The sequence below is a fragment of the Hylaeus anthracinus genome, unplaced genomic scaffold (assembly GCF_026225885.1).
Source record: "Hylaeus anthracinus isolate JK02 unplaced genomic scaffold, UHH_iyHylAnth1.0_haploid 11985, whole genome shotgun sequence".
Taxonomy (NCBI): Eukaryota; Metazoa; Arthropoda; class Insecta; order Hymenoptera; family Colletidae; genus Hylaeus; species Hylaeus anthracinus.
The window spans coordinates 10142925-10156699 of record NW_026534333.1 but is presented as its reverse complement, the minus strand read 5'-3'; the positions used below and the strand labels follow the sequence as shown (position 1 = coordinate 10156699).

Below are 13775 nucleotides of genomic sequence, written 5' to 3'. Positions count from 1 at the left end.
TATAGACAACGAGTTTGAAGAGATTGCACTCAGAATATTATACTGGTTACAGTATTCATAATAAATTTAAAGAACATTTATACCTTATGTTGTATAATAGTAATTTATTACCATATTTTGTACTCTGTCTAAAAGGGAATTTTCTTTCTTTCCAGTTTTGTATCTTAATGGTTCATTAATGACTAGACTGCGGATCTTTATGCAAAATAAAATCTTCGCGAACGTGCCTACAAAAATTTTACCTAAATAGGAATTTATTTTATTCTGCAAATATTATAACACGAACTTTACTTTCAATCTTTCTTATATTCTTGCATATTGTTTGCATTTTGTAGGTTCATGCACATTCAATTTTCCTATAAATGCATAAAGATCCGCAGTCTATTAATGACATACCTTTTGATGACAATTTACTAAAGTTTCTATTCACTTACGATATCTAATAAAATATTTTCAAATATTTAATAATACAGTTGAAGTGGATGGTCGAACCCACAATTTATTTAAATAATGTTTCAATATTTTTTCCGTGAAAGTGTAAAAGTGTTTTCTATTCACTTCAAATTTTACGATACAATAAAAAATGAATACACTATGTTTCCAAAATTTACGAAAATTTCGAGTCACATCGAGACTTCCATGCTCGTAGTTGCGGCTGGAGCTCGCCGTTCCTCGCGTTCGGTTTCCGCTGAATCGAAACGAAATTCTAATCCCCGGATGGTTGTTATTTAACCAGCGCGGACAAATCGCGCGCGACAACAGAATTTCGTGACAATCCGAGCTAATGGCGCGGCGGTCGAACCCGATAATAATTCAATATTTAATTATGATTCTGTCATTTTGGCAGCCGGCCGCGTACGCGCCCGACCGCAAACTGCACGGGCCAGAACGCTGGTGGACATCGTGCCCCGTACATTGTATCGAATCGGAAGACAGATCGTCGCTGTCAGCGCCGAAACAAAGTCGAGAGCAGACCGTCGATAATTCATCATACAACGCGGGTATATAAAAATTCGATAGGCCATGTCGCTGCTGGATGAATTACACGAGTCGACGCGATCTGGATTGCGCGATTATAATGGATATTTTCGTTTTATTTGCCTTATCAACAAGACAGCTCTCTCGTATATCTTCATCCAGATCCGCGATATAACTCCTCATTTCACTCATAGTAATAACCATTCCCTCTGCTCGCAATCACCTCCTTGGCACTATTTATAGTCGTACAATTAGATTATAAGATTCGTTTTCCTGTATATCTTCCCAATATTACGACTCCCTTTCTGCAGATATTCGTGCCCTTCCGACCTACTTTCGAAAGCACCGCAAAATATTTATCTTCCTGGGTTTCAACATTTTATATTTTATTTGTCATTTCGAAAAATCAGGTACGAAAATATCCATCGACTATATTTCACCATCGCTTCATGTAACACGTGCACTTTTTCGTAATGTATCTAATAAAGGAACCGTAATGGATGTACTGATAATACTAATTTGTCTTGATAATTTTTCTTCTCTCTCGAGTTTTCCCCTGCGTTGGAAACTATTTCCACGTTTCTATTTGTGATCTTCCGCATTTGTATCCTCTACTCGGTTTGTAACCGAAATAACTGTCTGAGTAAGCATCGCGCAGCATTCTCCTCAATTCCGTTTCTGTATTATCGAGCCGTTCCGTAGCTCTTATAGCTACTCTTGGTAAGTCATACTTATTAACATTCTGACGTTTGATGTCACGTGTACACGATTTTACTCTTTACGGGCCGTTACGTCACCACTCGATCAAGTTACATCACGTTTATTCAGATTTCGTTGGATACTCATGCTCGTGTATTTGCAGTGCAGATTGTATTTAATATATTGAACGTGAACATTCAAATAGAGTTATTTTCGAATTTCTGATATTACGGGAATCCTACATTAAAACGTTATTTCATTGGAACTTTGGCACGAACAAATTTTAAATAAATAAATATTTTTCGTTGACCGATTACATTCGGTATATCGAATGCAAATGATCAAATGTAGTAATCATTCAATTTTTAACATTTTTTGAGAGCCCTATATTTCGAATGTTATTTCATTGGGAACATTGATTCAAACGAATTTTAAATGGCATAATTTTCGTTCGCGAAAGCATTGCTGTCCTATATGAAATAAATATCATCTATAAAAGCAACTTAATCTCAACGTAAATAAATTACTGCATTGCCAACGCTCGAATGAATTAACAATTTTAAGGGACTAAATCGGCACACTCGTAAAAATCGCGATTAGAGTGCATACTACATAGAATAGTGTAATATCCGCGCCTCCCATACCAAACAATAAGGAGTCAAATAAGAACACGAAACGTAGGGTACGGGATTGTTCTCGTTAGGTAAAGCGGTCGATTGTGGATCCGAGGATCGTGGTTTCGAATCCCCGTGCCTTATTTTTCGTTTAGACTCCTACAATAGTATAAAAAACAGAGATGTCCATTTCGATAAAGCCGTAAATATTGATGTTTATTGCGAATTGGTTCCGACGAATATTTCGTAATTAACGGGAACGCATTATCCAGACCCTTTTTTCATTTCGTGTGGAAGTATAAACGACGTCTCATTAATTAACTCACTCGTTGTCACAGACAGCCAGTGCCGTCGCACCGATAGTTTCGATCACGTCGAGCGCGAGTTATCTACGGGCCATTCCACGCCAAATCGATCAAATTTTGCGCTCGGTGTCACGGATTTTGGCAAAATTGAAATGTGACGCGGTCCACGTAAAATTGAGGGTAGTTCAAATCATCATTTTACCGGTTTTGAATTTGTTTGGAAAATACGGTACCTCCGAATTCGTGATTTATATTATATTTGACGTAAAATCTAGTTGCATAAATGAATTTTTAACTTCGAGAACATCGATCACACCGAAATCCTGTTATTTCTGGTTTCGTGGGGAAAGATTGTCTTCTCGAACCACATTTTTTTTAAAAGCTAAATAGTTATATTTGTGCCTTAAAAAGAATGATAAGGAAACTCCTATTTCAAAATATTTAGAAGGTATACTTCAAAATATGTAAATAAACTCAGCATACAGATTAACTTTTTTTATTAACATAGGATCTTCAAGGGTTGTCTATCTCGAGTTCTGATATTCAATAATAATGTGTAACTCTGCAGTTACTATTACTACTATTACTTATAATTCGTTACCTTTCCTATTGTAAACAAATTTGTTCGTTATAGAATTTTTTTTTTGAATCCTAACCCACGAATAAATAAATGAAAAATGTGCATAGTACGTATTTAAATTTGCATTTTCTACGTTGCATAGTATTCATGTTACAAACTCTTCAAGATTTTCATGCTTTGATAAGGGCCAAGGGTAGTTACAAACCACCCCAAATTCAGCACATTTCAATTCCACCAAAATCCTTGACCTAGACTGCAAAAATCGATCGATTTTACTTGGAATGACTCCCGGCATACATTATTTAAAATTTAATTTTTCCGCGAGGCACGCAAAGGACGCCTTTAAGGGAACTCCGTGATACTCTGTCATTTATAACCAGCGAGTTTTGAAAAGACAGGAAGCCGCAGACAGGGATATAAGAGTCGAGTTAGTGCTGCCTGTAAGTCGCAACCCACGGCGCTGGCCACTTTGTCATCTTTAAGCCCTTTCTTTCCTGATAGGCAACGGATTACACACTTTAGCGATCCTCTATCGTCTCCGGTGTCCCACTCGTCGGACAGAAACGTCAGCGTTTGCGTCTCGCATCGATTTAGAAGGGTATCGATTACAGGAGAAATAAAAATCCCAGAAAAACACGGGGTATTGTTAATACAAAAAACTTTTTTCCCATTAAATGGTCCGCGGGACGGCGAACAAAGGGAATATTAAAAGTCTCGGTCACCGGCTTATCTCGGAGGAGACGATGAATCTCGAGGACTCTAATCGAGCGGAAACTTTTTCCAGTTCGTCGTTATTACTTTGGCGAATCCTCGATAGCGAAGTTTCGTGCGCATTCGCGTCGATTTATGACGAGGGAAACAATCCTGCGAACGTCTCGGTGTTAATGAATTCGGAATGCAAAGGTTACGACGATTAATTTAACCTTTTGAATTCTCGAATTTAGACACCACGTTCAATTCTTGAATTTAGAATTCACGATACCTCATGACTAAAATCCTAAAGTCCCTCGCTCTTAATTAGAGAACGTTCTAGTATTTATACTCTTTCGTTAAGATCATTAATGAGTCTTTTCTTATTTTTCTCTAATTTGTTTGAATTTTTGTAGGGTCCCTTTTGTGGTGTTAAGACCATTTACGATCGAAAATATCAGCACTGTCAAGTTTGAGTCAATTTAAACGTTCCCTGAGGAACATCCCTCTTCGTTATTCCAATTGGCGCGAACCTCTGTTCGTTACCGAGACGAACGAAAAAAGAGCCCTCGATGTTTTCCAGCTAATCGACTGCGCCCACAGTATCGCGGGAACTCGAGCGGGCTGCTTTCGGACCAGTCGATCCGACTTAAACGAACCTCGTAGGCAATCAGCGAATCGAGCACGATCGAACTTTCGACAGCGGGGAAAAACCCTTGTCGCTGATCCACCTCGACTAATGAAACGTCCGTGGAGGAAAAAAATGTTGTCGCGGATGAGCCAACCTGTCGATTATCTACGCTCGTTTCCACCTGTCGTTAGGCAATTTTGATCCTGTTCGTCTTGAGATAGGAGCAACGAGAGGATCGTTTCATAGAAAGTGCTAGGATCCGCGACACGGATACTAACTACGCTAACTACGCGTGAAACAGGTAGGATAATTCCAGTTCTGAAGTAGATTGTATAACTTTAAATATCTTGTGCAACCAGATGCTGAGTTCCATGAGAAAGTTACACGAGCAAATTTCACGACTAGCCTCCGGATGTTTATGCAAATTAATATTTTCACAGAAATAGAAAAAGGGTTGAGACTTCGGTGAAAGTATGTTATATCTTCTAACGGTCTGGAAGCAAGAAACGCGTTAGCATCTCTTTGGGGAATTTATGAAGTCGTTTCTAAAGTTTCCTTGCCAAAAATCCTATCCACACGACGAAGATCGTACACCTCGTGCTGGGTGTGAAACCGCACGAAACGTTTGCCTATCTTCTGTGTACTGGTTTTTGTCTTCCAACTGAAAAGATACGTTCCACTCTGAATTTAGGTGGCACTCGCTCGCGCCACGGAATGCTCTTCCAGCAATTTACTGCTAAACACCCAACACAGTGTCTCTGGGGTTTCTCAGCTATCGCGTCGCGGTAGATCCGCTAAGCCAGAGGTTCTTAATTTTTTATTCCTCTAAAATTCACAAACTTTTGTTTGCTGGTCGGTTAAGGAGAAAGGTCTCGACGTGGCAATTTTCTCGCGCAGTGAAATTGGTTGTCGGACAACGGTACGTCTATGCTCTCACAAACTAATTATAGAATGTTTGATTTGAATTCTCCGAGCCACAGCGATTGTTCAAATTTTGATCAGCGGACATATTAGAAGCGAATGACAGTTTTCGTCCTCGATAAGCAAGTTTATATTTAAATATTTTATATAAATAGTTATATTTTTGATAGAAAATTATTTCAACCAAAAATCATAGCCAAGTTAGTTTACCTAACGTTACGAACCGAGGGTTCTCGTTGCACACAAGGACTCGTCTTTTGATACCAAAACGCTTCCCTGCAAATGTTCATATCACGATCAACAAACAGCACGGTATCGCTCTAGACGAATTTCGCAACCTATCGTCGCTGCATTTGCGATCCAATTGATCACAGGTGACAAGTCAACGCAACATCGAATTTCAAAAGGGCTTGGATATCGTCGATCATGAAACACTCCATCGGCAAATCCATGAGCTTTCGTGGCAACGCAGTTTGACGGAGTTTCAGCTATCAATTTGGCGAATCGCTTTTGTTAAAAATCAATGATAGGTACTCCGATCCGGTTACTATTCGGCATATATTTAATGAAAAAAGAAACTACAGAAATTTCATAGCGACGGTATATACGACGGAAAAGTGGAAGAGGATCATAGAGAGAAAGGGTGAAAGTATTCGTACTTATAAACTGCATCTCATATATTTTTTCAGGGTATTTTTTTAATTATTAAGGGTAGAAAATAAATAATTACAAACAACCCTGTGAGTGATACCTACCAAAAATGATTATCGGTTATTTAGCTGACACATGTAAAAGTTTCAGAAGGGTCGAACTCCTGGATCATGGTTAAATAATTAAAAAGAAACAGAAATCCCATGCGTTACGGCCCGTGCAATGGGCTGAAGTAGAATGAGATAATGATCAGACACGCTCCGCGTATCGTTACAGCTATGCATACGACAGGGAAGCAACTAGTTTCAACAATTTTGTAATTGATATCATAAAATTTCCCTTAAAAGTATTCTGTTGATTATTTCTTAAAAGATATCCAGAGATTGTTTACAAACACGCGCTGTACGTCGCTCGATGGATTGTAACTTAGTTGTTAATAATTATAAGAAACAAAACTGGCAATATAAAACGAACTAAACGTCACGTAAAAGTCAACATATTGAACCTCGATGGATTCATTTTTTATAAGTTATTAGACTGTGGTAGTGAAAATATGCAATCCAGAATATTATCTCATTCTCCTTCAGCCCGTTACACGTAGCGTAACGCATAGGATTTTTGTTTCTTTTCAATTATTTGACCATGTTCCAAGGCTCCGATTGAATTATGAGATAAAGCTATACTTGAAAACAAAGCTGCGAGGACATTAGGCCCACTAAAAGAAGAAGAATCAGCCTTACAAATAATTCGCAGTAGAAGCTCTTCCCTTTGATTCTGTTTAATTTTATTCCAGTTAAAGTATCGACTCTACCTCTTCCTTCGAGAATACCGTTTTTCAGTATCCATCGGCTATACCTCTTCGACTTCTAACTTCGAACGCAAACGCATCGCATAGATCCCCGCGTTGTCCCGTTCTAGATCGACGATCCGAATTCGTCCTCGGGTCCCGTCGCGTCCGGTCCACTTTTACCAGCGGGCGTCGTCGCGCGAATTCCGAAAGACGCCGTGAAAACGAACTGGTCGCTGGGGTAAGTTCAAGGACGGTGTGGAGACGCGAAAAAGTCCTCGGACAGTGCCGGCCGAAGGATGACTTTCGCCGTTGGCGTCAGGGTGTCGTCGTCGCGTAGCTTTTTCGCGCGAGGGAACAGGGGGAAGAAGACGAGCGACGGGGACGGTGCGAACCGCCGCGGGGCGGAAGCTCGGGCAGAGGATCAAGAAAAGACGAAGTAGGAGGCAGAGAGCGACGAAGTAGCTTGGCCAGAAATAACTAATAAGACATTCACTCTGAGACGGGCGGCCAGCCGGCCCGGACGAACGCGGTGCGTTTCGTTGAGCTCTCGTAATCGGCAGCGCGTCGCACCTTACGTTTTGCGATAACGTCGGTGTTCGTGTCGTCGAGGGCCACGGCGACGGGAGGCTCGCGGGAGAAATCGCACACGTACACGAAACAAAAGTAAACCGTAAACGGGAAAGTGCCGCGGAAGAAAATTATCGTTCGCGCGTCGTTCGGCCTCCGCTCTGGTGTCCTAGTTTCCGCGAAGTGCCTGTCTCTGTTGATTAGCGGAGCCGCCGCCCAACCCCCCCCCCCCTCTTCTCCTCTTCATCCCGTCCACCTGCCAGGGGGGTTAAAAGGGAAAAGGAAAAGGGAAAGGGAGACGAGAAGATACGGGAAGAGAGTATAATCACGTGATCTATCAGTGCAAGTGATCGTTCGCGAGGATCGCGACCACGTTTCCGCTGTACGCGGTGCAGTGGAACGGATACCGGAGTCCATGGGGATCGTTGACGCGGTTATAGTGAATGATAAGAATGCATAAGCAGCGCGACAGTACCATTGACTTTCCACCTTTTAGGTATATCGATGGTGGTGGTCTTTCGATCTTCCTTGACAAGAGTGCACGGGTCATCGTCAGTTATCAGTGTTAACAGTACCGAATATTTTTTAGATGACCTCGGAATATGTTGAGGAGGACCCAGCTATAGGAGTTTAAAAGGTGTCGTATCTGTTTGCACTAGAGTAGTGTAATAAAATACTGGAGGGATATATTTAGGGCCAGGAGGAGAGAAAATAGTTAGCAATTGGTTAGTATGTGCAAGTGGATATATGAGACGTTTTCGACTCACTTCTTATATTAGGCTAGAGGGTAGATGTTGGGAGGCTCAGACTTCCAACAAATGTTAATAATCATCCAATAGTCACGATGATATTGTTCTCTTTTTGGGGAGTACGTTCATATTTTACTACGGGATTTGAAAGAAATACAATCAGTCCCATAAATATTCGTACCCTGTCTATTTAAGAAATCTGTTTAAATTAAATGGTAGGTTTGATGTTTCAAAGTGTATGTTTGTATAAATCTGTTGATGTACATATAAATATATACATCTGTTATTCTTATGCATATTTATAATGAAATATTCATTTTGAAATATCAAAACTATTGTTTAATTTAGTCAAACTTCGTCAATAGACATAAAGGGTACGCATATTTATGGGATTGACTGTACGTATAAAATTAATGATCATCCAATCGTTTCTTCTATATTGCTCTCTTTTTAGGAAATACGTTCGTGTTTTACTCTGGGATTTGAACAAATTTCCTAAAAAATTAGCCAGTCTCTTCCATATCGGTCCCTTTTTGGAGTATCTTCGAGTATCTTCGAGTGTGTTTGTGTTTTACCACAAAATTTGACCAAAACGCCTAAAAATTCAATCATCATCCAATAGTCTCTTCGACACCCTCTTTTTAGACCACGTCCGAGAACCTCCGTGTTTTAGGCAGAGATTTGACGGTGACCTGGACGCTATTGTCGAGCTCGTCGAAAAGTTATCGCGTTTAATATGCGTGCAATGGATTATCTATAAATATAGAAAGCCATTACTGGCATTGTGGTTCGAATCCATGGGAGACGGGAGGCTCGAACGCGCGAGAGCGGATCTCTTTTCGCCGTCGCCATCGCCCGTCTAATTTTAAGTGTTAGATAATGCACACCGGTGCGCACCGGTGCGCTCGGTTACTAAAACGGTAGCAGCGCCGGCGATGCACACACACGCTCGCCCAGCTCTCGCGCAGGCACGTTCGCTGCACCGCCATTAGCGTGGAAGCCGGCCATGGGAGATGCAACGGTGCACCGCCGACGATGGTTCTGCCAGTGGCGTAACTAACGATTTTGAGACAAGCCTGATAGACTCAAAGATGGTTCGATTTAACGCTAAACTTACCACGACCGGTCGAATGACCGTTTTCGAATTTTTGTATATGGTTCTTGTACGCCATATATGAATTACATGCAATTGTTTCATGGATTATTCAATTTAGTTCTACGTAAAATATTTTTGCATTTCATTGATACATGTATTTTTAATACCAGTCGTTCCATCACGATAGAAATAGTTACAAACGAACGTCGGTGGGTTTAGTGTTACATCGCTGTATGGATCGTTACTCTGTTCTTCGATGGTGGTAGTCGTCGAGATCGAATAGGCAATGCTGAGATCTGATTAATTTTACAATTTTGTTGAATCTAAAATAGAGGGACAGGCAAAATTCGTGTTTAAGTACAAATTGTAAGTAAACGATACATGACTGTTCATTCATTATTTGTTGAATAGGAAATAGGTAGCTGGAGCTGTTGAACTAGAGTTGTTGAATCGAGTAAACGTCAGGGATAAATAGATGTGTTAATCTTGTTCGTTACGTAGCATTCATATAAAATGTTGTCCATTTCTGGGCGAAATTTATAGTTAATTTCTTTTCATTGGAGAGCTGCTTTCCCTTTCTAAATGACGTGTAAAAATCATAGGTATTCTTTTTCTGAATATACACATACTATGTTTCGACCACGCTTCAAGTCCTCTTCTTCAAACTTAGGAGACCACGAAGAGTATACTAGACGACCACGAAAGGTGACAAATAAAGTAATGTTCGTGTATCGTGCTCGATCAGCTTAATGGGATACAACCTTGGCAATTTGGAATATTTATATTAATATTTCCATTTAATCGGAACATTTTAAAAACCTCAACCAACAAGAATATAAAAATTCATCCATCTTTGATCCGAAATAAAAGAATACCTACTCAAAATTTCGTCTCCAATCAGCCTAATAGAACGACCTGTGATACAAATGGTCGTAACTTTGACAATTTAGAATTTCGTTGAATATAATTCGACAAAAATATTTAAAAAATCCCAAGTAACAGCAGCATTAATAAAAATAATTAATTTTTTTTATCCAAAATAACAGCGTACCTCCTTAATTCTCGGTTACGCCACTGCGTCTCGCCGTTCGCCAGATCTCTTTGACAAATCCCGCGGGAGAATCTCGCTGAAAAGCTTTAGGAATCTCGGGGATTTTCGTTGCGTCTGCGAACGTCTAGGTCTCCTCGCACCCGAGGTGTTCAGGAAGCCCTCGAACTTTCGGGCATCTCGAGAAGCGAAGGCGATTTAAACCGTTGCAACGCTCTCGTCTCTGTTTATCGTTTCCGCGGAATCTATCCCGAGTTCCCGGAGGCGGCTCGGCGACGATCACCTTTTATTTCACCGCGCTATATACGGTTGTATTTCGTTAAAAGTCCGCTCGTGCAGACGCTGGTACCGGCGTCCTCGGAGTAAAAACTTTGAGGTTGGCCAGGACCTCGAGAGACTCCTCAAATCACCGAGAAAGAATCGTTTCCAGACTTTTTGCCGCGGATTTCAGACACTCGACCGACACTTTTTCCGTCGCGATCGTCGTACGTTTCTCTCTCGACTCGCAGTTTGTCTCAAGCAACGAACCACCCACGATTTTTCGACGGAAAAGGAGGCAAAAGTATCTGTATTTATATACCAGTTATTCCAAAAAGGGATCGAGAAAGAAAAAGTTAAGTTTACTTTTGTAGAAAGTCTCAATTTTGATCTGAAAATTATATATACAGAACGGGGTGATTTGCAAAAATAAGTATATGTAGTACTCTAGCAAGGTAGTGTGACGTGAAACAAGCGGTCACTGATGTTAATCACCAATTAGGGGCTTGAATAAACATTTTCTAGCCTTTCAGGCTTCAAAATATTTGTTAACGTGTGTGAATATTAACTACAGAACAACTTTGTGGTACCATTCTTGGGAATTGTAAGTGTCCTTTTTAGAACAAAATTTGTAAATATTCGATACTTTTAATTTTATTCATTTCTTTCAATAATTCCATTCGTATTTGCATAAGTGAAACTCATCGAGTTGAGTATATTATGTGCAGTCGTCGATCAGATTGAGAATGAAACTATTCATTACACGATTATGCCAATTTAAAACCCATTTTTCTCTTTCTTTTTCCTTTCATATATTTATTACTAACTTCTATTTAATTTTCTAGTGCATTACAGTATGAACACGGTGTATGTAATTGATTACTCTTCAAAGAGACTTGACGTTGGATCGAAACGTAGAATAAATATTGCATTTAGGATGGAAGAAGTTGCATAGTAAATTGAATTGATCCCATTACCAAAAACGTAACGTTACATAGCAAACGAACGAACGATCTTATTAGGCAAATAAAACATATCATACAGTTAATCGATAAGGTTGTAACGTCCGATAGAAAATTATTAAAATTCGTACTTGATGATATAACGTATCTTATTCAATAGTACTTAGTACTAAAGAAACGTGTCCTTTATTTTAACAATATAATATCAGCTACAAATTCTACTTTCAAAAATTATTTCTAATTCCAATTCAACCCTTGCGATCATACTGAGCGAAAATTTTCAGTTCGATGATAAAACAGTCGTGATTCATTTTCGTCCATGCAATTTTCAATTAGAGACATGTGGATAAAAAAAGAGAAGTGAAGAATTGGATTGAACGATTACAACATTGACATTATTCCACTCATTGAAATTATCACAGTATATTCTATATTGCGTGTAACTGTATCTATAATTAATTTCAAAGTATTCTAGACACCACCTTAAACCAGAAAACTCACTCTGATCCAGATACCTCTCATAATATCTCTCGAACAATTGTTTTGATAAATTAAATCTGATCTAATAATTTGATCAACGACATAACGTCGCCAATAGCTGCTCCACCGGAGTGCATGCAAAGATCTCAGTTCTTACCCTAGCCACCGTAGAAGCAGAGTAAACGTTCGCAATTCAACTCGATTTCCAACCCCTTTTAATTGCGACTCATTCAGGGCAAAAGGTGCGCTAATTCTTTTTCTTCTCGTCTCTCTCCTCCGATACGCCGAGCTAGCCACCCCGCGCTTCTTCACTGTTTCTTCCCCCGATAGCAGGCCTTTCTTCTTTCCCGCTTCTGTGTCTCTCGTCTCTCCCTACTCCTCCTCGTTCCCTCTCTATCTCGCTCCCCCTTTCACTCGCTCTCTCTCTCTCTCTCTACGTCTCCCATTTCCCATCTATTTCTCTCTTGTTCCACTCCTTCTCCGCGTTTCTCTGCGCCCCGTCCGTCGGGTTCTCCGCTGTCTCCGTCTGTCTCTCCGTGCTCTAATATGGCCAGCCGGTGTCCAATTACTCGCTTCGTTCTCGCAACAGTTTTTCCGCGCTCTGCGCGACCGCCGGCGTCGTGGCGACGGAGAAAAGGTCCTCATCAACCGTCGCGACACCCAGCTTCTCCATTTTCCGCTTTTTCCGCCGCGACGATCCATTCAACCCACCCCTCTCCCCTCTGACGATACCGCGAACCTCTCCCCACCACCGTCGCGTAGCCCTTTCGACGACGTCCGTCGCGGCGCCTTTTTCCGAAGATCGCGAGAGACGGAATCGATACTGCCGCGGCGATTTAAATTAGGAATCCGTGCCGATACGCGCCCCGAGCTGAGAAAACGCGATTAAAAATATATACGGCGGGCGGGGAAAGTATTCGTACTCGATGTTTATCTGGAAAGACATATTTCACAGTTTTTGGAATCTATCTGCATATATTCAATGTAGTGACTCGTGATCATTTGTTTTCTTTTTTTTTGGGAAAATGAATTTGCAAGAAACATAGTTGGGGAATCATAGATAAATTTTACGTCATACACAACCACAGATATGTGGCCACTTATCACTCCTGAAAAATAATAATTAATGGAGAAATTATTATTATAGAATTATTTTTTTTTTTTTTTTGCTAAATTCTATTTTGGATATGTATTTAGTAATATTTAATTACATCAAAGTGTATAATATAAATGTTTTGACAGAATATTTATAGAAGAATATTTACAAAAAATAAGCCCATGATGTCGTAATGATGAAAGGTTTTTTGTTCAAACAGTTTAATGTGAAGAAACAATTAAAATTTACGTAAAACCTATATTCTAGAGAATATGTCTAAATCGTTTCATCAAAATTTCTGGATAAACGTATTTGAGTTCGAAATGATCAATTTTAATTCAAGGTATTCATGGTACGAATACATTCCAGAGCTGAATAAATGTCGATGGAAGGGGAGATGATCGGGGTTGGATTTAACGACGATTAAAGCGCGAACCGGCTGAGAGATAAAGATTTTCCCCACGTGACGATCGCTCTTCCCGCTCTTTCGCGGAGGAAATTGATGATTCGAGGATTACCGGTAATCCACTGGCAAAGTGATTCCCGTGGCACCAGAGCGGAAACTTTCGACCCGTGAAAGTAACTGACGGTTTTCCCCGTGATTCAATTGTCTTGAATTAATTCTCGCGACTGTATATTCCTCAATTGCACGGATAATTA

General features: G+C 40.2%; 2 protein-coding genes across 12 annotated transcripts in view; one reads left to right on the top strand and one right to left on the bottom strand.

The window, feature by feature from the left end:
* Positions 1–12654, bottom strand: part of LOC128887222 (uncharacterized) — a 35129-nt gene extending 22475 nt beyond the window's left edge. For 3 of the 7 annotated variants that reach the window (XM_054142891.1, XM_054142892.1, XM_054142890.1), the window contains exon 1: positions 6925–7309. In XM_054142891.1, coding sequence (XP_053998866.1) covers positions 6925–6957 — 33 coding nt within the window. In that variant the 5' untranslated portion in view covers positions 6958–7309. Of the gene's footprint in view, positions 1–611; positions 822–6880; positions 7310–10322 lie in introns of those variants that run through there. The other 4 variants (XM_054142893.1, XM_054142895.1, XM_054142894.1 and 1 more) reach the window with 3 other exon arrangements.
* The window catches only part of LOC128887216 (RING finger protein nhl-1), an 87671-nt gene continuing 81234 nt past the window's right edge, over positions 7339–13775 (top strand). For 4 of the 5 annotated variants that reach the window (XM_054142875.1, XM_054142874.1, XM_054142873.1 and 1 more), the window contains exon 1: positions 7339–7388. The gene's annotated coding sequence lies outside the window, so the exon portion shown is untranslated. The other variant, XM_054142869.1, reaches the window with a different exon arrangement.